Source organism: Engystomops pustulosus, chromosome 3 (assembly GCF_040894005.1).
Source record: "Engystomops pustulosus chromosome 3, aEngPut4.maternal, whole genome shotgun sequence".
NCBI lineage: Eukaryota > Metazoa > Chordata > Amphibia > Anura > Leptodactylidae > Engystomops > Engystomops pustulosus.
The window spans coordinates 183218071-183245644 of NC_092413.1; the positions used below are offsets into that span (position 1 = coordinate 183218071).

The 27574-nt window shown below is 40.6% G+C and overlaps 2 protein-coding genes across 13 annotated transcripts in view; one reads left to right on the forward strand and one right to left on the reverse strand.

Annotated features, from left to right (window-relative positions):
* Positions 1-1718: 1718 nt before the first annotated feature.
* SAP130 (Sin3A associated protein 130) lies at positions 1719-22940 on the reverse strand. 10 transcript variants are annotated; one of them, XM_072143163.1, is made up of 22 exons: positions 22711-22940; positions 20504-20606; positions 19413-19624; positions 17307-17465; positions 16864-16978; positions 15636-15763; positions 15394-15518; positions 15148-15295; positions 13684-13774; positions 13297-13401; positions 13010-13151; positions 10373-10494; positions 9200-9520; positions 8541-8718; positions 8349-8453; positions 7473-7783; positions 6429-6479; positions 5586-5837; positions 5268-5393; positions 4137-4240; positions 3947-4060; positions 1719-2477 (listed from the first exon to the last, which is right to left on the reverse strand). In XM_072143163.1, the coding sequence occupies exons 2-22, from the start codon at positions 20598-20600 to the stop codon at positions 2319-2321; spliced, it is 3165 nt and encodes a 1054-aa protein (XP_071999264.1). In that variant the 5' UTR covers positions 20601-20606; positions 22711-22940; the 3' UTR covers positions 1719-2318. The 10 variants fall into 10 exon arrangements, with proteins under 10 accessions (XP_071999264.1, XP_071999266.1, XP_071999267.1 ...); XM_072143165.1 differs by having other exon boundaries at positions 17307-17462; positions 22707-22940; XM_072143166.1 differs by having other exon boundaries at positions 13684-13771; positions 22707-22940.
* WDR33 (WD repeat domain 33) overlaps positions 22928-27574 on the forward strand; it is a 69210-nt gene continuing 64563 nt past the window's right edge. Inside the window, exon 1 of one of the 3 annotated variants that reach the window (XM_072143159.1) lies at positions 22928-23031. The gene's annotated coding sequence lies outside the window, so the exon portion shown is untranslated. Of the gene's footprint in view, positions 23032-23157; positions 23257-27574 lie in introns of those variants that run through there. The other 2 variants (XM_072143160.1, XM_072143158.1) reach the window with 2 other exon arrangements.

Below are 27574 nucleotides of genomic sequence, written 5' to 3' on the forward strand. Positions count from 1 at the left end.
GGCAGTCTGAATCCAACCCTGCAGACAGCATTGAATCACTCAAATGATTTACATCTCTATATTTGACTGTGGATGAATTCCAAACAGAACCTTAAAGGACATCGATCACCAGATCAGAGGTGTGCCCCTCTGGCAGGATCAGCTGTTCTCTTAGCTTCTTATGCCCCAGGTTTTTAAAAAAATTTTTTTAAGGCTTTTAAAACTATGCAATTGAGCCTGAGGGGCTCCAGGTTTCATATGAGTTAATAGGCTCATTTGCATAATATTTTTCAATATGTAATATTTTTCAACATGTAATTGGTGCACAAATTGTGCTATACACAGGGATGTTAGATTGTGTTAAAAGAGGTTAAGAATGGTGAAATAGAACCCCATACAACAGCTGTTACAGCTACTGTACATCAAAACCAACAGTTATACAACCTGGTAATGAAAATATAGAGTTAATACAAAAGTTTTTTTTCTAAAATGATTGCCATGTTACACAAACCAAAACGATGAAGAGAATTGTAAGGGTATATGTCCCCATCGCAGGTCATCTTTATAAAGAATGGCTGGACAATTATACAAGCTCTTTACCTTGTGTCACCCCCTCATCCCCAGACTGTAAGCTCTTGTGTCACCCCCTCATCCTCATAGACTGTAAGCTCTTGTGTCACCCCCTCATCCTCATAGACTGTAAGCTCTTGTGTCACCCCCTCATCCTCATAGACTGTAAGCTCTTGTGTCACCCCCTCATCCTCATAGACTGTAAGCTCTTGTGTCACCACCTCATCCTCATAGACTGTAAGCTCTTGTGTCACCCCTCATCCTCATAGACGGTAAGCTCTTGTGACCAAAGTCATCATCACTCCTATTGTTCCATGACTGTTTTTACTCTATTTATTAGTCTATTTGTACATGGTCTCCCCCCCCCCCCCCCAATAATTTGCAAAGCACTACTAGGGGATATGATGGCGCAATATAAAGATTATGGGATTGTTACATTTTAAGTGGCTACTAAGTGCTTCAAGCTATACAATGAAAAAAAGAGTGAATCTAGTGCAGCAATGGCCAATCTTGTGTGAAAATAAAACACACAGGAATTATTCAGGTGGTGTCACTTTTAGACAAAACCATCATTTTGTGATTGCTATTGCTTAGCAATGACTGAGGAGGGGTACACCGGCAGATAATGGCTGGTGTGTAAGGCGCACATACCTTCAGTTGACTCTCCTATCCCCCCCGGTAGTTACTGGAATGGACCTTGGACCAGCCACCTGCCTGACACCTGTAGGACATAGTTCTAGCATAGTTCATCCCAATGCTTGTATTCACCACAAGAGAACATTCCTTTATTCTTTATAAAGGGGGAAGGTAGTCACCCTTTTTGGTCTCCTTTTCAGTAAATCCTTGTATTATCCATGAAATGACAATTCAGACTTTTTTAAATTAAAAACAACAGCTGGGTGTTCTTATCGCCTTGGTGTGATACCCTGTCACTTTCAGAATTATTCACCATTTTCCTGCAGGAATAAGAGCAGTTAAAAGTAAAGGCAATCCTGTTCTGATATCAGGAATATGTCAGGAGAGACGGGATCAGTCCTCTTCAATAAACATACACATTTTATGTTTTTTTTTTCTCATTACAGATCACATTCACTATTTTTTTTGTTAAAAAAAACAAAAATTGAAGAAGTGAAAGCGTTTGTTGAAAGGCATTACAAATAAATACATGATGAGTTTTGTCCAGTACGGATTTATAGAAATACTAGAGAAGAAAGCATAAGCAGTTACATAAAAATGAAATGTAGAGGGTATGTACATGAGTGTTTTTTTTGTGTTTTTTGATTATTTTAAAACACAGACACATAATCAGGTCACTACAGTTAACAGCAATACAATGACAGATTCTGCGAGTGAATGTGTGGCATCTTAAAAAGGATTCTCTTCAAAATATGGAGCACAAATAAGAATCACTTTTGAAGTGTGTGCACATAGGGGTGAAAAAAAAACAGCACTATACACAAGCATGTGTCACACACACTAAAAATTAGTTCCCATACACAGCACCAGGTAATAAATGACAGGTTTCCCCTCACGGCAGAGGAAGTATTGAAGTGTCCAAAAAAAGAAAATAAAAACTGAGCCATCAGTCCTGAAGCAGGCCAAGAATACAGGAATGACGCATTACTAGGTTCATTCCAGTTTCTTAAAAAAAAAAATTAGGATATATACATTTTAGGTGAATGGTCTGCTGTCACTAGAGCAACCCTACGTGAGCAGCTGCAAGTACGCTATGGTCTTGGGTAAACTGGAAATGGCGCATCGTCCTCCGCTCAAACTTTGTCTTTGTGTTTCACTTTTGAAAGCCTGCGTGATGTGCCGCTTTTGTTCAGTAATTTGAGGACCCGATCCTTGTGATCAAGTACTTTAAGCATGCAGTCCCGGGATTCTGTAATCTGATCCATCACTAGTTTACACCGCTGCATGTTACCCTGCAAAAAAAGGAAGAATAAAAAGAGTATAATTACATCCACATCACTCACTGTATGTACATATTATACACAAATATATCTACATACACATACTATATATTTTGGACTGTAACACACACCTTAGATTCAGTGTTCCAAAGGAAAGAAAAATATTTGACTCCAATTAAAAAAAAAAAAATGTTGGTCTGGCATAAGCACAGCACACACAGCTCTGCTACATAAATTCATATGAACACATTCGGTAGTGCTACATCCATGCACACATAGCTCTTGTTCATTTCCAGGGGATAACTTCTTCTCTGACCCATCCCCTGGCACGATGAAAGGGGTTTAAAGGACACCTGTCACCACTACCTTATGGAGCAGCTCACAAGGATCCCATCCCAGCCTTTATCTAGTTATTTCATACATTAATCATTGCAAAATCATCTTTTCTTTATTATGTAAATGAGGCTGTCACATGGTCAGAGGCAGTGATGTCACCCCTGTTACCCCTCCCCTCTCCTCCCCCTGCTCATGTCTGTGTGTAATGTATAGTAAAGCATTGCGGGTGTCTGTGCTTTATCTGCTGACATGCTGCATCCTCCTAATACACAGGTGAGAGACACAGACATCAGCTACACATGAATCTGACATGTTCTGCTGTAACATGGCTGCCTGGAGCTGCTGTATCTCTCCTATACACACGCACACACAGGCTGCAGGGAGCGTGGCCACCAGCACCAGGAAGCACATCATTATACAGGCTGTCAGTCAAGCACTGGGGGTGTGGCTGTGCCTCCCACTCGTGAATAAGCTGGACAGCTTGAATATGCTAATGACTCATTGGACATTTCACAGGTCATTTGCATACAGCTTTAGGACCTCATTGCTTAAGTTTACAGGCATGTAGTGGGACAATGAAGGGATAGAGGAAATGCTCTCTAAAGGCAGTTTATGAAAATATATTTAGTTTAGGGGGTTATTTTGCCTGACTGGTTCTCTTTAAGGACCTTGCAGTGAAGCATGTGGTCAGTCACATGCTTCTGACATCACTACAGGTCCTGCAGGAGAGCATTGTAGAGTTTCTGCTCTCCCGGTGATCTCCAGGACAATGCTCACAAAACTTTTTCCTTTATAAAAAGACTGTTTTACAGTCCATGAAATATGATGTTTATATATCTGCTATGTCCACGTTTAGAATTTTACAAAATTCTGACAACTACAATATTATTCACACTATCCTGAAGAATCCGGGAATATGTTCATATCTTCAATTACATTGATGTGTACCAAGGACAGTCTTCTATAAAAACATTCAGTACTCTAAACATGGATTTGCTGAGCTGGCTGGGGTTGAACAAACACTCATGTTCACCTGACTATGTTGTTTTTAGGAAAGGACTTCTAGAAACAACAAAGCAAATGGCAGGAAGTAAACCATTCTAGAGACAGGTGGGGGACATAAAGGAGAGCAGTAATGAATGTACCTGTATGAGTTCATTGATCCTGTGCAGGTCATCATCTGTGGCAGTTTTCTTTTTGGGAATAAGACCTTCTTGAAGCACAGTTAAGCGATCAAACACGTCTTGCTCTAGTTTAGTCTGAAGGAGAATTATATATGCAAATGTAAAGAGGTGGAAGTAATAATGTAAAAGAAAACAAATGACAGACACTCACTAATTGGAGAAGCTGCGCAGCACAGAGATGAGTCTTCCAGCCTTGCACCCGACAAGCAATCCCCTTCTGGTTGGCAATCTCCTGCAACGTCAACTTCTTCTCTTCTGCAAAGAAAAATTTCTTTAACAATCCTCAGGATAGGGGATAGGATCTCACTGCTAGGCCCCTTACTGATTACAAGAAAAGGGGACCCATTCCAACCAATTAATGAAGCTGTATGCATACCAGCATTGCATTCAATATGTTGGAGCCACAAAAATTGAAAATCACTCTGGTTATCTCAGATAGGGAATATGAGTGCTGGAGATAAAGCGCTGTGCTCAATAATATCTGACACTGTTGTATGCAATGGAGTGCCAGAGCGGAAGCTCAACATTCTCCATCAATTAGAGAGAGCGGGACCTTCATCAATTTGTGATTGTGGCGGTCCCAGAATCAGACTGACCATCAGATTGTTTTACCCTAAGCTTTGGATTGGAGATAAAATTCAAAATGGGATCAACTCCCTTCATGGCTTAAAGGGAATCCATCAAAATCCAGCATAATAAACCAGGGACACTTACCTGTAGATCCAGGCACCGTGACTGTCATTCTTATATTTGTTATCCATGGCCTCCCTCCTTCTGAAATCAACTTTTACAATTACGCTAAGGAGCCTGATGGGCTACCCTAGTCCCTCTGATCTGGCTTTACAGGCTGTTAAATGGTCTCACCCTCCTACATGCTCCATTAGCACTTGTGGAAGTTCTCACTGCACAGGGTAGCCCCTCCAGGCTCATTAGCATAAATGATTTTAGAAGGAATAAGCCCATGGATAACAAATATAAAATAGGATTACCAATATAAAAGTCGGCCCTGGTTTATCATGCTTGATTTTGATGGTAGATTTCATTTATATTCCTTCTTCCACATACACAGGTCCTACTCAGTGGCAATGCTGCCTAGTGATGCAACCAGGTCCCAGTAGTTTAAAAGGATATTGCACTACCATGCAATGCTGATAGCAAGTAGACATTGTGCATAGACAAAGAAACAGAAATGTTCAAAGTGTCACCTTCAAACCAAAACCGCATACTGAAGGACTTTAACATATATATAGGCCACCCATATGCTAATTCTTCATTCACTTACCTTTAACCCGTACATCACTGTAACGCTGGAAATGATGATATGCAGCTTTCCAAGGATTGCGGTAATGGCGTAGAAGAGTAATTGGGGGTCGAGGTTTAACTGGGACATAACGTACACCTTCCTCATCTGAAATAAAGTACCATGACTGGCTTAGATTACTGCTGCTCTGACCTTGTGTTCAGCCACAATAATACATTTAAATAGAAGATTTTTAGAGTTTTTGGAATTTCCTCTTTGCAAGAAGACCGAAAATACTTAAGTGCTTTAACTAAATTTACCATAACCCCCATGACCGAATGCAAAAATAACATGCAGTACCTATGTACTCTTTAGGTGGGGACTTGCGTTTCTCTGGACGAGAAGTTAGAGGTTTTATAGAGTGGCATTTCTCTTCATCTGTACTATTTGTCTCCATCATATCTCCTTCCTCCGTAGATATGACATGCTGCTGTTTGCGAGGCTTTTTACGTGGGGAAGCTCCCGGTGGCAATTCGCCAGCACTAACAGAGATGTTATTGGCTAATAGAGCTAGTGGGGAAGAGATAGATCCTGAAGTCAGTGGCGGCACTGCTGATGAAAAAAAACAAAAAAAACATTTTAGCATGGTAAATAATCTAACAATAAACTAAAGCCAAACTCTAACATTAACAGGGTTGCCCATCTGAATACACATTGAGATCTTATATACCAGTGGTGGCGAACCTATGGCACTGGTGCCGGAGGTGGCACTCCTAGCCTTTTCTGTGGGCACCCAGGCCTTCACCCCAGCATAGAGTTTACCAGACTCAAGGTTTCCTCCTGCGGTCCAAGACAGCTCATGATGTGCCATGCTCAGTCCTATTTTAAAGCAACATCCTTGGCTGCCAGGAGGAGCAAGAAGGTGTGGATAGAGATGGATTGTCATTAGAATTCCTGCTCTGGGTCCCCTGATTCTTCCTCTTCAGGACACCTTGAAGGTAAGCTACAATCCAAATTTCTATTGTTTTGGTGTCCTCAGGATGCCAATACAATTGAAACCTGTGATATAGCAGGAATCAATAAATAATTGCTTAAATTGGCATGTCGGCACTTATAGATGGGTTTTGGTTGTAGTTTGGGCACTCTGTCTCTAAAAGGTTCGCCATCACTGTTATATACACATACAAACATGCGTTTTCTTACCCTTCATTTCCCCCACAGGTCCTGCAGCTGCAGCAGCAATTACCAGGGGACCTGCAGGGGAAGGGAATGGCAAGTATAAAAAGGTTAAATTTTTTTTTTTTTTACCCAAAATCATTAATGCTTTAAAAAGGTTAGACAGTCCCATTAAGTGCCAAAAAAGCTACTGGTGTTACTACCCTCTGGGTCGCTGCACCCATGAAAACCATTTATGACTTATCCACTGGATAGGACAGAGAATAGATACGGGTCCTACCTTTGGGATCTCCACCATTGCAACATTGGAATGGCAAGTGATTTAACAGGTAAGAAATGTTCCACCATAAATTCAATTCTATGGGAATGTATGGTCTTGGCCATTTTCTTTGCTCTCAGAGATGAATGGAGAATTACTTTTCAGCCCAGCTGCGGGCAGTACTTTCACTGGACCCACGTTGCCAAAATAGATATCAGTCCCCAATTATTACCATCAGTTACATCACTTGCCACTCAAATGATCCACGGGTCCATGATAGTCTCTGTATTCTTGATTTGATAACAGCATATAACCACAGAGGCCAACGATTGGCTGCATGGATATATGGCATGTTATCACTCCACAAAAACAGATACCAGTAAGGCTACATTCACAGAACACGGCAGTGCCAGGGAGAGGAGTAGGGCGAAGAGCGCCGCTCACCCCCGCCCCTCTCCAAAGGAATATGTGGCGCACTGTGCCATATCTTGTCAAAAGATAGGACATGCCCTATCTTTCTACAGGGTACGGAGCAGTACGGTGCCGCACGTTCCCGTTGGGCGCCGTGCGCCCATTGCCGTCTATGGGGGAAGTATATCGGCCGTATATACGCCCCCCATATGGCCATGTGAATGTAGCGCAAAGACAAATAAAGTGTTGCCGTTTTTTTTTCTTTTTAAAGCACATTTCATTTATCTTCTTTATCCCTCAGACAACCCCTTAAATTCACTTCAGCCCAGGTCCCCAATGTAGCTCACAATATATTAGGAGAAGCTTTGTATCAGAAGAATTGTAAAAAGAAGATGGCATACCAGAAACTGGCCTTGCTATGTCCATTGGTTCTGCTTCTTCCTTCACTTTCGGTTCAGGGACAGCTGTTCCAGATGGTGCACTGCTCAGAAGAGGTGGAGGTGCTGATAATGTAGGGACAGCGGCTGGAGGGACATGGATACTGCTGGGTAGAGGTCCAGGCACAGGCTGAGAGGGAGGGCTGGGTACAGCGGCTGCAGGATGATGAGAAGATGGCAGTGATGCAGCTGCACTCGGCTGCTCACCACCTGTGCCTGGATCCCCAGTCACTCCTGGTGCCACAGTGATGTGAAGTTCAGCTTTAGGTTTAGCACTGCAACATTAAAAAAAAAAAAGAAATACATGAATAATTTTAAGGGGGGGGGGGCAGTATGCAAATATACAGTACTGTAAAGAAGAAAAGGGATAATGCAACCCGTAATGTGCAGACATTTGCCTGGGAAAGCAGTTAACGATTAATATATGTATCCAGTCAGTGGATTTCTTGGTACAGGACAAGGGATAACTACATTTAATAGTGATCTAAAAGAAAACTGGTCCTGAGACTGAAGCCATACTTCTTTCAATACGCAGAAGAAATAATTATACCCCCTTCCAGCCTTCACACAGAAGATCTGAAGGCAGATCAACATCTGTGCTGGAGGCTTCCACTACGATGCAACGGGAACCATTCCCATCTCTTATGAATTGGTAGGAGATGAAAATGGAACCAAAATTATAACAGTGCCATAGACGGTAGTCAACTATGAGTGCCACTAGTGTTTATAGATATAATTTTGTAGGAGAAAATTATTTTTTGGATGCAAAAAAAGAACATAATCATTACACTGCTAAATAATATACAATTGATATTTTTGTGTAGGAATAGAAAAAATTACCTAGCAGGTCGAGGGGAGGCAGATGTAGTCCGCAGGGCACTGTCATGGCGAGGACTCACTGCATCTGCTGGGTGAGGAGGAATAAGGCTTTTCCGAACAGACAACCTTTTAGTAAGGAGAAAAAAAAAATGTAAGTGTATACATGACAATAACTGCATCAAAATGGGACTAGATCAAAGCTAAGTAACTCACCCATCAGTGGCAGGCTTCTTGCGCAAGATGCTGGGACGTGGAGAGGAGCCCTGAGCTGGGGCACTGCCAATACCTGGGCTTTGATTGTGACCCTGCATGACTGTAGCACTTGCTGGTGCTGTAGTGAAAGCACTATTTAGCGGATTCGCAACTATTGTGGCTCCTTCGGCAAGAACAACTGTAGGAAAAGGGGTGGTTATAGAGTCACTACATATTCTTTGTAGAGGATATTATATTATATTACTGTGATATTCCATGTAAGAAGTAGTTCCCACAGACTAAAAGCATTAAAATACCTACTCCAGAAACTACATAATTCAATGTTAAGTCTAAAATATTAAAGGGGTTGGCAATATATACAAACTTTAACTTGGTAAGTATAAGACGCCAATATGGTCACTCACATTATACTTATACCCGGTATCATAACTTTTCTGCAACTAATGATATGGGAGAGGTTAAGACGAAGGGGACACAGGAATCCTGCTTCCAGGGTCATGTGACCCACAGCTAATACTAATGGTTATACTTCCCCTCTTAAAGTTTGGTATAAGTGGCCAACTCCTTTAATATTAATTTTTAAAGATACTTAGAAGCAACTAATTTCGAATCGGATTTCAGCAAAAGAAAACATTTTTGGCATTAAACCAAGACAATACCAGGCTTGGCGTCACTTGAAGATTGCTGAACATTAACGGAAGAGGTCTGGACACCCTGAGTGGCAATTGACCCAGCAGGATGGATTCCTTGGCTGCTGATTGGAGGTGGCTGAATTCCCTGGGTACCAATTGATGTTGCTTGAATGCCTTGGGTAGTGAAGGGTGCAGGTTGCATCCCTTGTGCACCGACTGGTGCGGGTTGGATTCCTTGAATGTGACGCGGGTGTGTTGGGTCAACATTTATTAGCGTCATAGGGTTCAAATGGACTGTGGATGCCACCGACTGTGCCGTGAGGGCAGAATTTGGTGCTTGAGCTGAAACTAAATGAAGAAGCAGGCATTATCCTTCAACTGAAGTGAAATATTATTGTGCATAAAGCCATTATTTAATTGGTGTTCAAGCTTTGGGATATTTAATGACCAATTCCATCGCTCAGGACCTGCACCTAACAGTTGATTCTGGCAGTCTTGGACACCAGAGCAGCAACAAAAGATGTGTAGTGGCCAGACCATGGTTATGATGTTGAGCTAACTACATGGTGATAAAAAATAGAAATATGGCCATAAAATATTCCCAGTTTAGATATATGACATATCCATGAGATATGCCATAAATGCATAATAGATGTCTGTCGCATCTCACAATTGCATAAATTATGAAAACAAAGTTGGGTTTCTGCCACAGGAGATGTGAAAAATGTGGCAGCGGACTTGTAGAAATCAGACATCGGCAGAAACTTCTAAATGCTTTAAAGAGGTTTTCCCACAGAGAAAAGTTAGGCTCTATCCACGGGATAGGGCCTAACTTGCTGATCAGTGGTGGTCTGAGTGATGAGACCCCCACAGATCACGACAAAAAGGGGTACGTCAGTCCCCTCATTGCTCCGTCAGACTATTGGAGGAGAAGGCCGCGCATGACCATTTGCTCCATTGATCTCTATCGAGCTGACGGAAATTGCCGAGCACCGCGCTCAGCGATCTCTGACCGCTCCATGGAGATTAATGGAGCAGAATGGTCATGTGCAGCCGTCTGCTCCATTAGACTGACAGACCGACTAGGGGTCTGACAGGGGTACGTACGTCTCATCAATGATCTCGTGGATAGGGCGTAACTTTTGTTCGTGGGAAAACCCCTTTATGCCAAAAGATGGATATGTTTATCCATATACTGACCTGGATACTGACGAATAGTAGATACAGAACTGGTTATGGGGGTGTAAGTGTGGGCAGCCAATGGATAGCCTGGTTGAGGATATGTGGGTAGAAAATACTGTAACTGCACTGGTACTGGGGGTCTGTAAAAGAAATACAAAAAATGTAGAAAAAAAAAAATGCATTACACAACCAATTATGAACGTGCTACTCTCTGGATTTTGTCATGAAACTGAAGTAGAAGTAATCACTGGGAAATTTTCTTTTTTAGACCTTATTTTTATTTCACCGACAACTCTTTTTAACCCCTTTAAGGACGGAGCCATTTTTTTTGACTCAAGTCTCAGCCACATTCTTTCTGGCATGCATCAATTTATATGGTTATAACTTTTGAACACTAACTTATCAAAAGTGACTCTGAGATTCACGTTAGTGGTTAACTTTGGTTAAAACAATTTTTTTAAACTTTTTTTTTTTTTATAATTTTTGAAAAATTTGCCATTTTCGAAATTATCTAGGTTTCAGACAGATCGTTTTACCACACAAATTAGTTATTAAATTTCACATGTCTTTATGTTTTCATCATTTTTTAAATGTCTGTATATTTTATTTTGAGGTCACGCGGCTTACCAATCGATTCGAACATCGGTTTTCCGTAATTATAAAGAGATTTAAGACGGAGGGTCATTTTTGTTTTTAATAAGCTTTGAAACATCTAATATTAAAAAACCCTATATAATCAACCCATTATCAAATCTGCACCACTCAAACCATCAGAAACAGCTTTGAGATCTTCATAGTAATTAAAGTAACGAAATGAAGGTAAAATTTAGAATGCTCCAATTTTGTCACTGCTACGTTCGTTTAGCCCCCAAATTTAAAAAAGAGAAAAAGAGAAAAACCATCTTGAATTTTGTAATGCAATTTCTCCCTAGTATGAAGAACAGTGTGTGTGTGGGGTTGTAGAAAAACATCATCGCTACAGCTCCCCATACATTAGTATATCATATATATATGTATTCCAAGAGGTTGTGACATGGAGGAAGAATTAAAGGAAACCTACCACTTGAAGTGGCAGGTTTCAGATGGAAATACCGAGCACCAGCTCAGGGTGAGCTGGTGCCGGAGCTTATTTTTGTTAGTGTTTTAAACCGCTGTATCGCAGTTTAAAACACTTTTTAAACTTTATAGCCGGCGCATGGTAAGCGGCTATAAAGTTTAAAAAGTGTTTTAAACCGCGATACAGCGGTTTAAAACACTAACGAAAATAAGCTCCGGCACCAGCTCACCCTGAGCTGGTGCTCGGTATTTCCATCTGAAACCTGCCACTTCAAGTGGTAGGTTTCCTTTAATGGGATAAAATGTCGGTGGGGTTGGAAATGCATTATTAGCAGCTACCAGGACAAGAAGGTGTCACTGAAGTTAAGTGCTAAACAAGAAAGATTGGGATCAGTGATTCCAATTGAATTGGAGACGCTAGAAATTCATTGTGAAATTTCGTTTGTAAAGTTTTAAGGACTTTAGAGAAGTTGTTGACTTGATGTTGACTTTGTTCATAAATTCCAGGATCGTTAAAATGCACCATAAATTATTGTACATGGAAATAGACTCCTAAGAAATTCTTGATGTAATTTAGGCTGTTATGCTAATGCATGTGATGGCATGACTACAGTATATTAATAAATGCTGATTATGTAAATTCTTGTTCGTGGAAAAATAAGATAATCCCTGAAAATAAGCAAAAATTAATATGAGACACTGTCTAAGGAAACATGGTATATACAGGCAGTCCCTGGGTTACTTACAAGACATGTTCTGTAGGTTTGTTCTTAAGTTGAATTTGTATGCAAGTCAGAACTGTATAATTTATAATTGGTCTCTGTGACAATAGGATTTTACAAATGTTGGATTGTTATAAGAACCAGGGTTAACAATAAAGCTTAATTGCAGACACCTTAAGTAACTGTTACAGCTGTTTATTGTATTCTAGGGATAAAGTACAGTAAATTACCAATTACAAGAGGTCCTTATGCAACTAGGGGTCGTCTGTAAGTCAGGTGTTCTTAAGTAGGGAACTGCCGCAACAATCTCGTAGGAAAACCACATAGGTACCTGTATAATTGCATTCCGACTGGCCTTAGGCATCTAGAGTCACTTCCCTTCCCGCCCCCCTCCCTCTCCAGATGTGTGTGTCCTGTGTTTGTTGCTTTGTGTCCTGATACAATAACATGTCTAAGACAGATGATGATATAAACTACCATGTTTAAAATGGAACAGACTTAATTGTCTGTACTTTTCTTTTCTTTCTTGTTAATATTTTGTTTGATACAAATATTTGTAATAAGTTTATTGTAGCTACTAATTGTTACAACACTTGAGTTCTATGACCGGAATTCCGGTACAAGTTGTATACCCTATGTAAAGTTTTTTGCCATGTCTCTATGAGAAAAACTAAATAAAAATACAGTTAAAAAAAAAAAGTAGGGAACTGCCTTTATTAGAGCTTAATGGTCTCTATAATAAAATCTTATTATTTCAGGGAATGTTATTAATAGGCAAAAATCACTAATTTAACCAAGAGCCACAAAAATAAATAAATAATTGAATTAGAAATAAGAAACTTGTTGCATTACATGCAAATCAGAGGCTACAACTCACCTATTTTCACTCCTAGCCTCCATCGTCATGGGATTGGGTGAGGCTCTGTGACCAGGAATAGGTATCAGATTACTTCTTTCAGGTCCATACTCTGACTGTATCCGAGGTGAAGTGTGTGTGATTTGCTGTGGGACAACTTTTGCTATATAAAAAAAAAAAAAAAAAAAAAAAAAAAAAAAAGTAAAAATGAAAAAGAAATGCATTGAAATGCAGATCTTAGACATCTTGGATTATGTTAATAAGTTTCACAAATATAAAAAGGAAAAACAAAAAACAGATTTACTTACCCACAGGAATGTTAGAAGTGGTCACCGCTGTAGCATGGGAAGAGTGAGTTGGCATCGTCATAGTGACAATGGTGCTCGTAGGAACTTGTGTGTGGGGGGCAGAACCTGTGCCAACAAAACAAAAAGTGGTGAAGTTAACTATAACAAATGGTGACAAAGCATATACATTGTTACAGAATTACTCTACTAAGGTAGCTCTATTGGCTGTAAAGCAATCACAAATGTTATTTACAATCTCATCATTTGAGGGGTTTCTGGTCCCCAATCTATGAAGGAATATGCGGTGCATTGTGTGAAGGCAGTGGATATGCCATTGCCCTACACTATGACGCAATACAGAGTTTCATATACATGTACTACATTTTTATTGGATAAATAATTTCTTACCTGATGTTGTAACAGATGGCAAAGTGTTTGTTGCCAAAATAGGAGCCACGGTTGCTGCAGCTACAGGGTTTCCTGTGCCAAAGAGAGTCTTCTGCCAAAGATATGGTGCATAATTTGTTAAAAAAATTTAATGAAATAATGTAGTACTTTCAAAATCAATGACAGCAGATGTCTGCATAATCAAAAACAACAACTTTATTTCTAAAAGTTCAAATCTCTGGATCATTAAAGGGAACCTGTCACTAGGGACCTCATTTTCACTAAAGACAGGTTGCAGAAGCCCATTACACATGCAGTGCACATATGCCTTTGCGTTTTCTAAGCATTTGCATTACAATATAATTGTGTGTTATAACTTACATTGCACCCTGACAGAATCCTCTGTGTAGCCCCAGGGGTTGGCTTTGGTTTGGATGCATTTCAAAAAACACCATGTGACTTGTCTGTGCTACTCATTCCTCAGCTCTTGGCCCCCACCTTTGTGCTCCTGTACAGCTCCTCCCTTCCACACGGATGTCAGCGCACCAGGCTGTGAACTCTGAGGAGGCAGAAGCTGTACAGGAGCACAGAAGATGGGGGCCAAGAGCCCTGTAGCGAGTAGCACAGACAAATCATGTGTTTTTTAAAATGCATCCAAACCAAAGCCAAATCCATAAACAGAGGATTTTGTCAGGGTGCAAGGTAAATTATAACAATTATATTGCAATACAAATGCTTAAAAATGGCAAAATTTGCAGCGCAGGTATGATGGGCTTCTGCAACCTCTCTTTACAGTGCAAGGTTCCTTACACATGAATGTATGCGAAGCCTGGGCCAGGACCCGGTCGTTGCATAAGTTGGGCTATAGAGATGAGAAGCGCTCACCCCTCCCATCTCCAGAGGGATGCATGCTGCCAAGCCTTTTTTCCAGTGACACACGTGTGTGTGCTCACTGTACTGAACCGTGTACAATGCTACAGCGGCCAGCTAGCATACGGAGACCAAATATAGTCATGTGCAAGTGGCCTAAATATGAAGGTAAACCAGAAGTAGAGCACAGGAGGAAAACATGACTGGAAGATGTAGAGTTTTGTTTGCAGTCATGGAACAGCAGCTTTATCAAGCTAGAGTATATAGGGCTACACTTCGGCTGCATACAGCAAGATGTTAAACCTGTGATAAACCTGTGATCATGCTTTTGTTTTTCCATGCTGCCACTACACTTACAACTGTACATATAACAAATGCAAATGTGATTTATAAACAAATGCTAACTGGAGCCAAATCTAATATATAACCTGTATCCAAAGTATAAAACAGACATCTGTCATATCTAGAGTATGAGCAAGATTGACCACAAGTCTGACCTGAGGCCCTACTCACTCTACAAAATAATGTAGTGAATTAAAATGTATTTATATATTTATAAATACATGTATCTAAATGAACATCAAAGTATGGGACAAAAGCCCCCAATTACTGTACCTGCGCCATTGCATGCAGCTGTGGTTTCTGTGCTCCCAAAGCGGGATGTGTTGGCAGAGTAATGCGTGTTCCAGTATCACGCACCTGAGCGGGTCTCTGAATGCTGATTGTTGAGGGAGGAGGGTGCTGTTGTATCGACAAAGTTGGTCTAGGAAGGGGCAGATTAGTTCAGAAAAAGTGAATGCTAAGTGATGATAAAAACAATTAAAAAAACATAACATAAGAAAAAGAAGAGTCCACACTTACCTAAGGACTGGTTCTGCAGAATGTGCCGGAGTGGTGGTGATAACTGGGGACTGCGCTCGAGTAGCGGACACTGTAGCCACTACAGCAGGTGTTACTGAAGTGGCTGTAGTAACAGGAGGGCGCGACTGTGACAATTACATAGAAGTAAAACAATTATGCTTTTTACGGTCATTATCAGCATTTTTATTTTCCAAAATACAATTTAAAATACCATAGTGCAATACAAAAATAAACACACTCACCTGTATAGGGGGATGTATGATGTGCTGAGCTACTGACTGGGCAGCTGCAGCAGACGGCATCTGGTTAGAAGCTGGTCTTAAAACTGTAGTTACTTTGGAGCTGGACATCACAGCAGCTGCAGCAGCACCTAATAAACAGATTGTTGAGAAACTAAGGATAGCTTACTCACATAAACATTAATATGCAAACTTAGAATTCAAAAGATGGTGTTTTGGGGGGTCATTTGCCAGAAAACATGCCTGAATATCCCTTGAGTATGTCCACAAGACAAAATGTGGTGCATGGCTTAATCTATGCAGATTTTGATGCTCATGCTATAGGGCTAAATAAATCCTATTGGCAAATTCCTGTGCAGAAAAGACATTTATAGCCTTTTGAAGTTGGTCACTGTCATGATGTTTATATCTTCTGGACCCTGGCACCTAGAAACACAATTCTGTCATATTATACAAGAGAATCTCCCCTTTAATATGAAATAAGGATTGTGCATGGATGCTTCAGAGAACCGGACAAATCCACTCTTAAAGTACTGGTAAAAAAAATAAATTTTAAAAAAAATCACAGCTTTCCATTTCCGAGATCTCGGTTTTTAACTTTAAGAGTGGATGTATCCGGTTCTCTGAAGCATTTATACACAAACCTTAAACTATAGTAAAGGGGAGATTCTACATGCCAGGGTTCAGGAGATGAAGGCAGAATGTAGAAGGAGCTCCTTCTACATTCTGCCTTCATCTCCTGAACCCTGGCATGTAGAATCTCCCCTTTACTATAGTTTAAGGTTTGTGTATAAGAATTAGCTTACAGTTTGCAGAAGTACATGCACCCTCTGCATATGTAGCTGAAATTGGGGAAAGGGTGATGGAATGGAAGCTGTACACATTTAGAAAATATTTTGGTAAATTTTTTTTCAGTTTTATTACTTATTTAAAAAAAAAACTTTAATTGGAAAAATGACCAAAAAAAGCAAATTATTTTCACATTTGTCCTTTATCGGCTAATTTTATAAAGAAAAATATGTAATTAATAAAATTTATCCTACATGTTAAAGTCTCATAGATAAAAAATTCAGGCATCAATGACCATCGGTCACAAAGGAGTTAAGAAGAATCAGGAGCTCATTTCCCCTTTTGGGGTGTTCTTGTGTAAGACACCAGTTTTTCAATGTAACACTACCAGAAGAATATGGAATGATGGCACAACGCAGACACACTGTCTAATAAGCATTACCTCTTGGGAGATGGGAGGCTCCAATATGCAGAGGTGGTCCTGGGGCGTTGCTGCGTATTATAGACATCTGAACATTAGTTGCGGTCATTATGTGATGAAGATTGTTGGGGTGTCCCTAAAAGTAAAGTTAAAAAAAAAACCAGACAGTGAGCAAATAGAGAAGAAATGTAAAAATGCTTATTAGTAAGTAAACCATAAAAATCAAGTACTCCTCCAAAAGAAATGCATGGATGAAAAAAGGCCACTTTTATACAGTACAAGTTTTGCAGGTTTCCTAAAGAATTTTTGATAATCTAATGGAGCATTCAACACAGATGTGAACCAAGTCTTAACATATAATATTAGTATAAAACAGAACAGAATAAAGGAAGAGAAAACACAGTCTGATAGTTAGATGAACTTCACACTGTACAAGTTGTGAGGTTATCAGTGCTGATACTAACCTGCTGACCACTAATAGTAGCCACAGGGATAGCTGAAGCCTGAGGTAGGCCACTCTCCATTGTGACCGTCACTGGCCCAGATACCTTTGGAACAGCAGACAGGGCAGAGGGAGGTGCTGGAGCAATGGGTCTGCTGGGAATCGTTGGTTTCAAAGGCTGCTGTGAGAATACATCAATGATGAACTACTACGTGAGATCCATACAAGATCTACAAGGTGGTCCAAGTATGGAGACACCACAATAAAGAGAAAACAATGGCTGGGAACGCTGTATAATGTTCTGTGAGAGGTTGTGTCCAAAATGGTGCCCATTTTGAAAGTGGCAATATTTTTTTTCTCAGATGGTAAGGTGTGCAGGTGACATTTACCCAATTAATTTTCCTCTTTGTTACAGGAGAGGACAGAGACTGTGCCGATATACTCTGATGAGGTTATCAATGCTTACCATCCTAACAGAACCCACCATTAGAGATGAGCGGACTTGATGTTCGGGTTTGGTCACCCGACCTAGACATATTGCCGGGTGAACAGCCAAATGAACGCCCCTAGCAACTAGCTATGGATTAGCCAGTCATAGCTGTCGCTAGGAATGTTCAATTGCCAGATTGGCTTTTCGGCAGGCAATGCAGAAATATATTCGGGGTGTGCGTCTAAACCCCAATGAGTACAACAAGCCTGCTCATCTCTACCCGCCAATTATTACGCCACAGTTGGTTTTGTGTTGGACATGCCAAAAAGAGAATGTAACAAAATTAAAAAGGACATCTACCACCAGGATCAAGGATTGAAAACTAAGCATTGCCACTGACATACTGGCAAGATCCGCTCCTCTTTAAACTCCATATGCCCTTGCTTTTAACAAGGAAAGAAAAAAAAAAGCTTAAAAAATTATGCAAATGAGCCTGAGGGGGCCCAGGTTCCATTAACACCTATGGAGCCAGTAGCACCTCAAACTAATTTGCACAATTACAACGGCCTTTTTTTGTGAAAAATCAGGGCATAAGACGCAAAGGGGGAAAAAAAATGGGGATCATACCAGTATGTCAGTGTGCTTGGTTTACATCCTTGATTTTGGTAGTAGATGTCCTTTAAGCCAATGGTCCCCAACCTTTTTGTATTTGGGGATCAGCTGAACCCAAATTTTTTTTTCAGGGACCGAACCCATGGTGCCTTTGGCCGTCTGCCGAGAAGCCACTGGGAGAAGAGTAGCGGCAGAGGTGAGTTTACATCCCGGTCTTGGGCTGCGTGTTCTATGACCTTTAACAACACTGGAAGTTATATTTACCTGTCCCTGCACGGATTCCTCACCAGATACAGATGTGATCTGCACTCCCTCCCATCACTCCCCTTCAACATAGAAACATCCCTCACACAGGATGCAGTTTGCAACCATTGTTTTCCATTTACTCAGGTGTCTAAATAGTCTTGGACCTTCCAGTAGATGACATGTTATAGAGGAGATCAATAGAAGACCCAAACAGATCATCTATATATACTCCACAACATTGATTTTCATAGGGTCCTATTACACAACAGATAGCTGTTAGCTGAGTTAGCTAAAAGTTTGTGCAAACCCCTCAGACGGATCAGACAAACATTCATGCATCTTTTCTTTTCACTCAATAGATTATCTAATAGAACAGTGCAATTGTTCTAATGCTACAACATATTAAGGCACATTAAATTTTTTGTTATGGATCATTCAGATGGCAGTGTTCCCCATGCCTGAACACACACTGCATTAAATACATTGAACTAAATGGGTATAATGACATACATTACCAGCACATCCACATTTACCATCAACCATAATCACAGCAAACGAGTGTATAAGCAGGAATGTATTTCATACCCGATCTGAAGGTTTAGAAGTCAAAAAATGCTGACAGATAACTTTTAAGATGTATTTATCATAGTTGTATAAAAGTAGATTTGGGCAAAAATTTAAAGACTTTGTATTTTAAAGGAGTTTCTAAATATTTTGATAACTGTGATCACCGTATATGACATTCATATCGATTTGACATGGATATTTTCTGTCTATTCAAGTTATTAATTGCTCTCCACCAAAGCACACAGCAGATTCATGCAAAGACAGGATAATCACCTTGAGCATATTCTCCGAGAAGGTCAGTGGAACATTTGGGAGATGAGCGGACTGGGCGGTCATAGTGAGGGGACTTGCTGAGTGGTTAGGAACCATCTGTAACTGAGGGTAAGGCCTGACCACCACAGCTTCTTGTTTGTCGTCCCTTGGGGGAAGAACTGTATTTGCAGTAAGACTGTCACGTGATGGCCCCTCCATTTCCCTCCCTGAATCTTCAGAAAACAAAAACACACACAAAAGAATTTTAAATGGAATCAAATTAGCATAATTGAATATTAGAGACTTAGGCGTTTTTGGTCCATTTTTAAACAGGCTTTTTCAGTCCATTTAAAAATCCATCCGTTTTTTGCGGTTTACCATGCGTTTGGCTGCTTTGAACTTGTTTATCATGGTAAACGGTAAAAAACTGATGCATTTTAAAAACGCATGCTTAAAAACGGACCAAAAACATCTTGTGTGGCATCACCCATAGTGATGTCTTCTCTCTTATGTTCTTACATATTATCTCATATCTTGTGTTCACATTGAGGCTCTTAGAGGAGCATTCAAAGCAGATTGTTGGAGAGAAAGGAAGGTAAAATAATAGACACAGCAATAATAGGCACTAGGAATAGGACCCCATTATAGTTAGTGGGGTCTTTTTTTAGCACAGTTGGAGACTAATCAGAGGCTACCTCTTTTTCTTCTGCAACAGAGCAGACCGGAAGTCCCTGAGGAAATGTGAACACAGCCTTATTTAATATGGCTTCTTTCTCAACTTCTATGTTTCACTCTAAACTCTCTAATGAATGCAATTGAACTCTACTACTAGCCCTAGATATGGCCATTGATGGCCGGTATAGAATAAATTCTATGTCCTTGGCCAATAATTTGCTGCTCTGAAAGGCTGTAGGAGACTTGTCATTGGCAGTGGAAGGACACGACTTGTCACTGAGCCACTATAAGGTAGATACAAATAAAATTACAGCAAAATCCAAAGTGCTGGATCCACACATGCGTATATGCGCCATCTGCCTAGGAATTGCCAATAATCTTATGAATGAAAGGGAAAGATACAAAGTTGATACACATGCACATCTTAAGGATATTACCTGTCCCTTGAATATTTGGCCCCACAGCTGTTCCACCACTTACAATCTGGGGAGAGGGAATGGGAGCCCCTTGACGAGGGTACTGTTGCGAACTCATGTCCTCCTTAAAAGAAAAAAAAAAAAAAAAAGCAATATTTATTTTTTATAGAGCACCACAATGCTGTACAATTTGTAAGGGCTTCACATGCATTAATGCAAAAAGAAATGCAAATACAAAATCTACAGAGATCTGGAAAAAGTGGGAGGAGGACCCTCCCTGCGCAAAGAAGTGCAGTTATTGCGTGTTGTAGGCAATCTCGAACAGGTAGTTTTTCAGGTTACGTTTGAAAGTTTGGTGACAGTCTGGCACATTTTGGTAGAGAGTTCCAGTTAAGGGGGTATGCACGAGAGAAGTCCTGAAGAAGGTTGTAAGAAGAGCGGATGGTAACTGAGCGAAGCAGAATATTCCTGATTTACAAAAGACCCTTAGTTAGAGACTGACCTTTCTGGCCACTGTGACCTCTGGATGCTTTACCTTGTACGTAACTCGGGGATTGCCTGTAAATAGGAGATGTGAAAAGACGACACCAGTACACAACCGTGTCTGGGCCTTCAATCACATTCAGGTGACCGAAGGTCAACACAAGGCCTCACGTTCCCTATAGACTTGTGTTTTTAAGTGCCAGTGTTCAGAAGATATAGCAGAATGGAGAAGAATCTGCAGGCAGACAGAATTGAGAGTTTGCTGATGTACAAGCTGCTACACATTTGTAAACTATCCTGGTAAAGGTCTATTCAATTTTACTACTTATGGGAAAAATAAAAAATTTTTTGTTAAACATTAACAATAAATAAAACATATCAAGATAAAGGCTAAGAACAATTGTTAGAACAGAACAGCAAAATTCACCTGGATATTGAAACACCAGTGACAGTTGTTCTTGAAAGGGTTAACCAAAAAATAAAATAATTAAAAAAAAAAAATAAAAAAAAAAAAGGATATAAATTATCTGGACGTAATGACTTAAAGAATAGAATAAAGACCAATTTGACCTGCATTGTGCAGCGCTGCGTAATCTGTGTGCGCGATATAAAGAATTATTTTGATTATTATTAAGAAAAAAACCATCAAGTAAAAGCCATAAGAAAAAAAGTTATAAAACTGGCAGAAGTAAAAATCTAACACATACTGGAATTTCTTTTTCCAGCTCCCAGTTGGAAAAAAACTTGGATTACCTTAAAAAAAATCCTCTGAAAAATGAAAACACTGGGGGACACTTCTTAAGAATCATTGCCAAGGAGCATTTCACGGAGGTTTAACAAAAGTGCACTACCCCACAGATTTATCATTTGGTTGGCTAGTGTCTTCCAGAATCTTATGAGCTCACAGATCAAGATAGGCTGGTATATAATGTAGACCAGGGAGAGGGACCATCATTAGGGGACAAACTGCAGCATTATCACCAAGATGCTGCTCTATAATATGCTGACAGGACACTGTACAATCTGCTCAGCTCCTCCTGCTCTATAACATGCAGCCTGCAGATAGGACACTATGCACATGCACCATGGGGTTCCCAGATGTCTGCCCTATAAAAAAGTAGACTGCTATAAACTTAAAGGGCAAAAAAAAAAGTTAAAAAAATTAAGGTGCAGGAAAAGGTATTTTTTTATTGCATTCTTCTTTGCAAATTTCACCCCATGCATTGCAGCAGCTGAAATCTACTGCATATCCTTGACACAGCCATAGACATATATCATGAGCGGGTATCTTCTGCAGTGTCAGGAGTGACAGTTCTACCAATCTCCTCCAAATCGCTACAGGTTTTTCTACACCAAAATTCAGCCCTCTAAGAACACAACCCTAGGGTGTAGATGCCTCCCTCTACTATGAGCTGAATTATGAGGGTCGATGGAGTCACATCTACAGAATATTAATAGTCAGATTACATGTATACAGATGACAGGGCAGAGGTGTCACACAAGACACAGCTTTATACTGTGTGTAGTGTACGCCAGTGCCGCACTCTTCCCTTCGCTGCTGTTCACACACGAGCTATTACCGCGGTACCTGACGTAATCAGTTCTGCAGCTGCAAAGTGCCCGGTCCCCCCCCGGTGATGAGCACAGCCCGGTGCACACCAATGCTTCACACCACAGCAGTACAGGTCACTTTACAAATACAACAAGGTAGAGAAAACAACAAAAAAAAACAACAACGTACATACGAGGTGATGGACACAGCCCGCAGCGCCTCTGCCCGCCGCGATACACCTGACGACCGCGCCGTCCCCGAGCCCCACTCACTGCTCCGCTCTCTCAGTTACTCTTTCGGTTTCCGGTTCCGGTCTCGGTGCTTCTCTTCCCTCAGTCTGACTGAACCGCGCTCCGCCGCCAATCACGTGACACGTCACGCCCCGCCCACAAGACAGCCAAACAAGACCAGTAGCGGCGTCCAGGCTCCCCACACATGACGTCTGCCTTCTAATTCTTTTTTTTTTTTTTTTTTTTGACGAACCCAACTTTATTGCCGGAATATGGAAATTACCGTACGTACAGTATGTCAGCGCTGTAATAATGTAACACTTCCTAGATTTTCAGATCTCGCACGCATTTACTTTCACCAGACAAACGAGAGGAGTTATAATCAACGTAGTTTGTCTGAGGGACAATAAAGTTTATTGAAACGTACAATGGTTTGGGAGAAATTCAGTCAGTGGGGAACACAACTCAGGGCTGCGGCCGAGCAGATCATGTCACGTGATCCAGTGCAGGTATGGAGCTTGTTGTATCCGAACAAGTGCACACAGGGGCTACAGTACATGCCAATGGAAGCCTCTGTGCTGGCAATAAGCAGCTGTCTGCTTCTTGGCTGTTAGGGGAAGCTGCTCCATTACTACACAAGAGTGGTTTTGGACAGGGGACCATGATTTTTGGTCATGCACAGTAGCATGGGAATTTTACAGCACTGTATTGTTTTTGGGACACAGCACAGGTGAGATTGACAGGGTCATCGGATTGTAATGTAAACCGGTAGGACTGAATCAGTACATTGGTGGAAATCACTTTAAAGAAGGACTGTCTGCACGATTTGGGACACTAAAGCCGGTGACACATGAAGCGTTTTTGTTGCGTTTCAGCTGCGATTTTGAAGGCATTGAAAACCCATGCGTTTTTCAAATGTTTGCTTGCGCGTGCGTTTTTAAAATCGCAACGCTTGATGTGCGGTAATTGCAGGCAGCTGTATCTCTTGGAATTTTTGAAAACGCATGTGGGCATGTAATCACATGTGCTTCAAAACGTACACCACAAACACATCCGTTTTCAAAAACGCAATCAAAAGGCACAAAAAAAATGCAGGGGAGAAAACGCCAAGTTAAGACACTTTAACCTAAAACCCATTGAAAAGCCAATATGTAAATATGATGCGTTTTTCAAGGATACAAAAACGCCATGAAAAAAACGCCACACCTGTCACAGGCCTAAACCACCCACAGGTCCTTTAGCAAGTCCCTCTGTGGACGCTATAAAAAAACAAAAACTCACAGGACCACGTTGGACAGGACCATTGTTCGCCACCCAAGAACTGCAAACATTCACGTGCACGAAGCTTTAGATGGTTGTCCAGTGCAGCTGAAATTTCAGCATTTTTTTCCCTGCAAATTGCTGCAACATAGATGAATCTGTTTACTGTGCAGTAGTTAAAGGGGTTGTCCGAGAGCATAAAAAAAACTATTGATGGCAGGGAGGTGGCTGAATTAAAAAAAAAAAAACATTTTACTTACCTTTGCAGTCCCTCCCGGTGTCCTGCGCTGCTATTTCTCCGGTCTGTGTCCCATGTAAACAAACAGGGGCAAGGAAGCCACACTGCGTTCAGCTTCCGGCCAACCAAGGTGGCCGCCCCGCATTATACAGAGCTGGGAATAGGGACAAGTGGGCATGGAAGCTACCCGGAAGCTAAACGCAGTGTGATCAGAAGATCACTTGTTCAAGCTTAGATGTCAGTAACTGTAAAAAAAAGTTAAAACAATAAAGGTTTTTTAAAATAAAAATAAATAATAAAAGAAAGTGAAAGTCCCCCCAAACACCACATTTCCCTGTACACAAGTAATAAAGTATAAAATACACTAAATCACGAAAAAACCCCACTTATTTGGTATCGCCGCGTCCGTAACAATCTGTACAATAAATCCTAATCATAATTGGACCCTCTAGGTGAACGTGGTAAAAAAAAAAACCCCAAAAACTTGCCAAAAATTAAAACTTTTTATCAAATTGCTTTACAAAAAATGTTCTAAAAAGTGATCCGAAAAAGTTACAAGCGCCAAAATGATACCACTGAAAAGAACAACTTGTCACGCAAAAAATAAGCTCACAACCAGCTCCGTCAACCAAAAAATACTATAGTTATGCCGCTATAAAGATGGCAATACTAAAACAAATGCAATTTTTTCTATTCTAGTTTTCCTTCAATAAAATTGGACAAATATAAATAAAACTATATAAATGAGGTATCACCGTAATCGTAGTGATCCGTAGAATAAAGATAATATATTATTGTTATGCTATAGTGAACAACCCCCCCAAAAAAATGCTAAAAATCCAAAACAAGAATTGACGATTTTATTTTCCTCCACACGAAAAAAGTTAATAAAATTGCTTTGATAAGCTAAACACCCTCTAAAATAAAGGTTTTTTTACAGTGCATCTCGTCTCGCAAAAAATAAGCCCTTATTTGTCTAAATTGCTTAAAAAATAAAGATTGTATAGCCTATTCCCAACGCGCGTTGTAATAGAACGGTGCGGCGGGTAGTGACTTGCCAACACGGTTCAGACACAGTGATCGGGGCAAGACGGCGGCTGATCCTGACAGCCATTCATCCTGCCCCATGGACCAGAAGGGTTACGTCCCCCCCACACACCCCCAGTTTATTATCGCTGCTATTGGCTCATCAATTCAGACGAGCCAATAGCAGAGAATTTACTTATGACGTCAGTAATACCGGTCACTATGTCTGTAGACACGGTGATCGGGGCAGAGTGGCGGCTGTTCCTGACAGCCACCAATTGTGCCTTGTGGTTCAGAGGGGTTTTGTTGCCCCCCTCTGTCCCTGTTTGCCGCTATTGGCTGGTTGATTTGGTCCAGCTAAAAGCAGCAATATTCGTCACAATGGGCATCGCTAGGGTGAATAAGAGCAACACTTGGCGATAATTTCCCTACGAAAAACGAAGATATGGTACAAAAGCGCTGGCTGTGCACATTGTTCAGATTACGCTGTACAACTCTTACGAGCTGTTCCAATGCACGTCCTGCCGTATCATTTCTCCGTTTTCAAGAGGAAGATATTAGGAAACTAATATTGGGACAAGAAGGACGGAGCCCCCCAGTACCTCTGATTTAGATGTTCCTGTGTTTTGTCAGGGCAGCATTTTCCCGGTAAATTCTGCTGCTTCTAAAGGTAGGACTCAATAAAGAGTCTGTTCCAAAAGAGGAGTTAGGATGGACACTACATACTAAGAGACCTGCGACAACTCCAGTGTGACAAAAGTTTAGTTGGTCCCTTGGTATATTCTACCTCCTTATACACAACACATTCACAATTCACACCCAACCTGTTGTGAATTCAGTAAAATGAATAATTGTAACAACTGTTATGTCCCGTTGCTCCCTATACCCCTCCATTATTTCATAAGGGACGCCACATAACGGGCACTGAACGTTCCAGAAATAATTGCAATTTCCATCTTGGACTCCATTGCACATCATATTTGGAAACCACCTGTATGTTCAAAATGATCATTTCACCATGTGTATTACACTACACCACATAATACACTTGCTATATTCCCCGAGGGGTGTACATTCAACAATTAGGGTTTTCCTCCGCTTTGGTACCACTACGGCTCTCCAAATGTATCCTGACACATGTGAAGGATTTCTGTAAAATTTGGCCTCTAAAAGACAAACATCCCTCTTTTCCTCTACTGTGCGCCCATAAAGTATTTTATATGCACATGTGGGGTACTTCTACACTCAGGAGAAATAGTTTTACACCTTTTTCGGGGTTATTTAATATATTATCCCTTGTGGCTTACATAAATTAGGGGTAAAGTGACATTTATAGGAAAATTTTCACCTTTTTAATGTTTAGGGCCTAATTGGATCATTCACCTGTAGGGTCAAATACATATATTACACATTGCAAAATTCTCTAAGGGGTGTGCATTCAAAAATTAGGGTCACTTTTCGGATTCTTATCTGTTTTATACCACTAGGGCTCTCCAAATGCATGTCAAACATTTCTGTCAAATTTGGCTTCTAAAAGGCAAACCTCCCCCTTTCCTTTTACTGTGCGCCCATACAACATTTTATATACACATGTGAGGTACTTCTACACTCGAGAGAAATAGGTTTAGACATTTTGGGGGGTTATTAAATTTTTTTTATCCCTTGTGGCTATAAAAAATTAGGGGTACAATGACCTTTATAAGAAAATGTTCACCTTTGTCCTATTTAAGCCTTAATTAAATCAAACACCTATATGGACAAATACTCATATTACACCTTACTAAATTCTCTAAGGAGTGTGCTTTCCAAAATGGTGACACTTGTTGGGGTTCCCCTCTGTTTTGGTACCACTACGGCTCTCTAAATGCATCCTGACACATGTAAAGGATGTCTGTCAAATTTGGCTTCTAAAAGGCCAACGCCCCTCTTTCCCTTCTGAGCTTCACTGCGTACCCATACAACATTTTATTTGCATGTGTGGGGCAATTTTATACTCGGGAGAAATGCTAGTACACATTTTTTGGGGTTGTTTCATCTTTTATGCCTTATGGGATACAAAAATTAGCCGTAAAAGTGACTTTTTTGGGAAAATGTTCATCTTTTTGCTTTTAGGGACCTAATTGAAGCAAACACCTGTAGGGGAAAATACACATATTACACCTTGCTAAATTCTCCAAAGGGGGCACTTTCCAAAATGGTGACACTTGTTGGGGTTCCCCTCTGTTTTGGTACCACTAGGGCTTTCCAAATGCATCCTGACACATGTAAAGGATGATTGTCAAATCTGGCTTCTAAAAGGCCAA

Excerpts from the sequence above, each read along its gene's own strand:
- SAP130 (XM_072143163.1), bottom strand. The coding sequence starts at position 20,600 with ATGAGTTCGCAACAGTACCCTCGTCAAGGGGCTCCCATTCCCTCTCCC. Across the intron at positions 19,625-20,503 it reads GCCAAATATTCAAGGGACAG|ATTCAGGGAGGGAAATGGAG; the intron begins GTAATATCCTTA and ends TGTTTTCTGAAG. Across the intron at positions 15,296-15,393 it reads TCTGCAGAACCAGTCCTTAG|ACCAACTTTGTCGATACAAC; the intron begins GTAAGTGTGGAC and ends GCCCCTTCCTAG.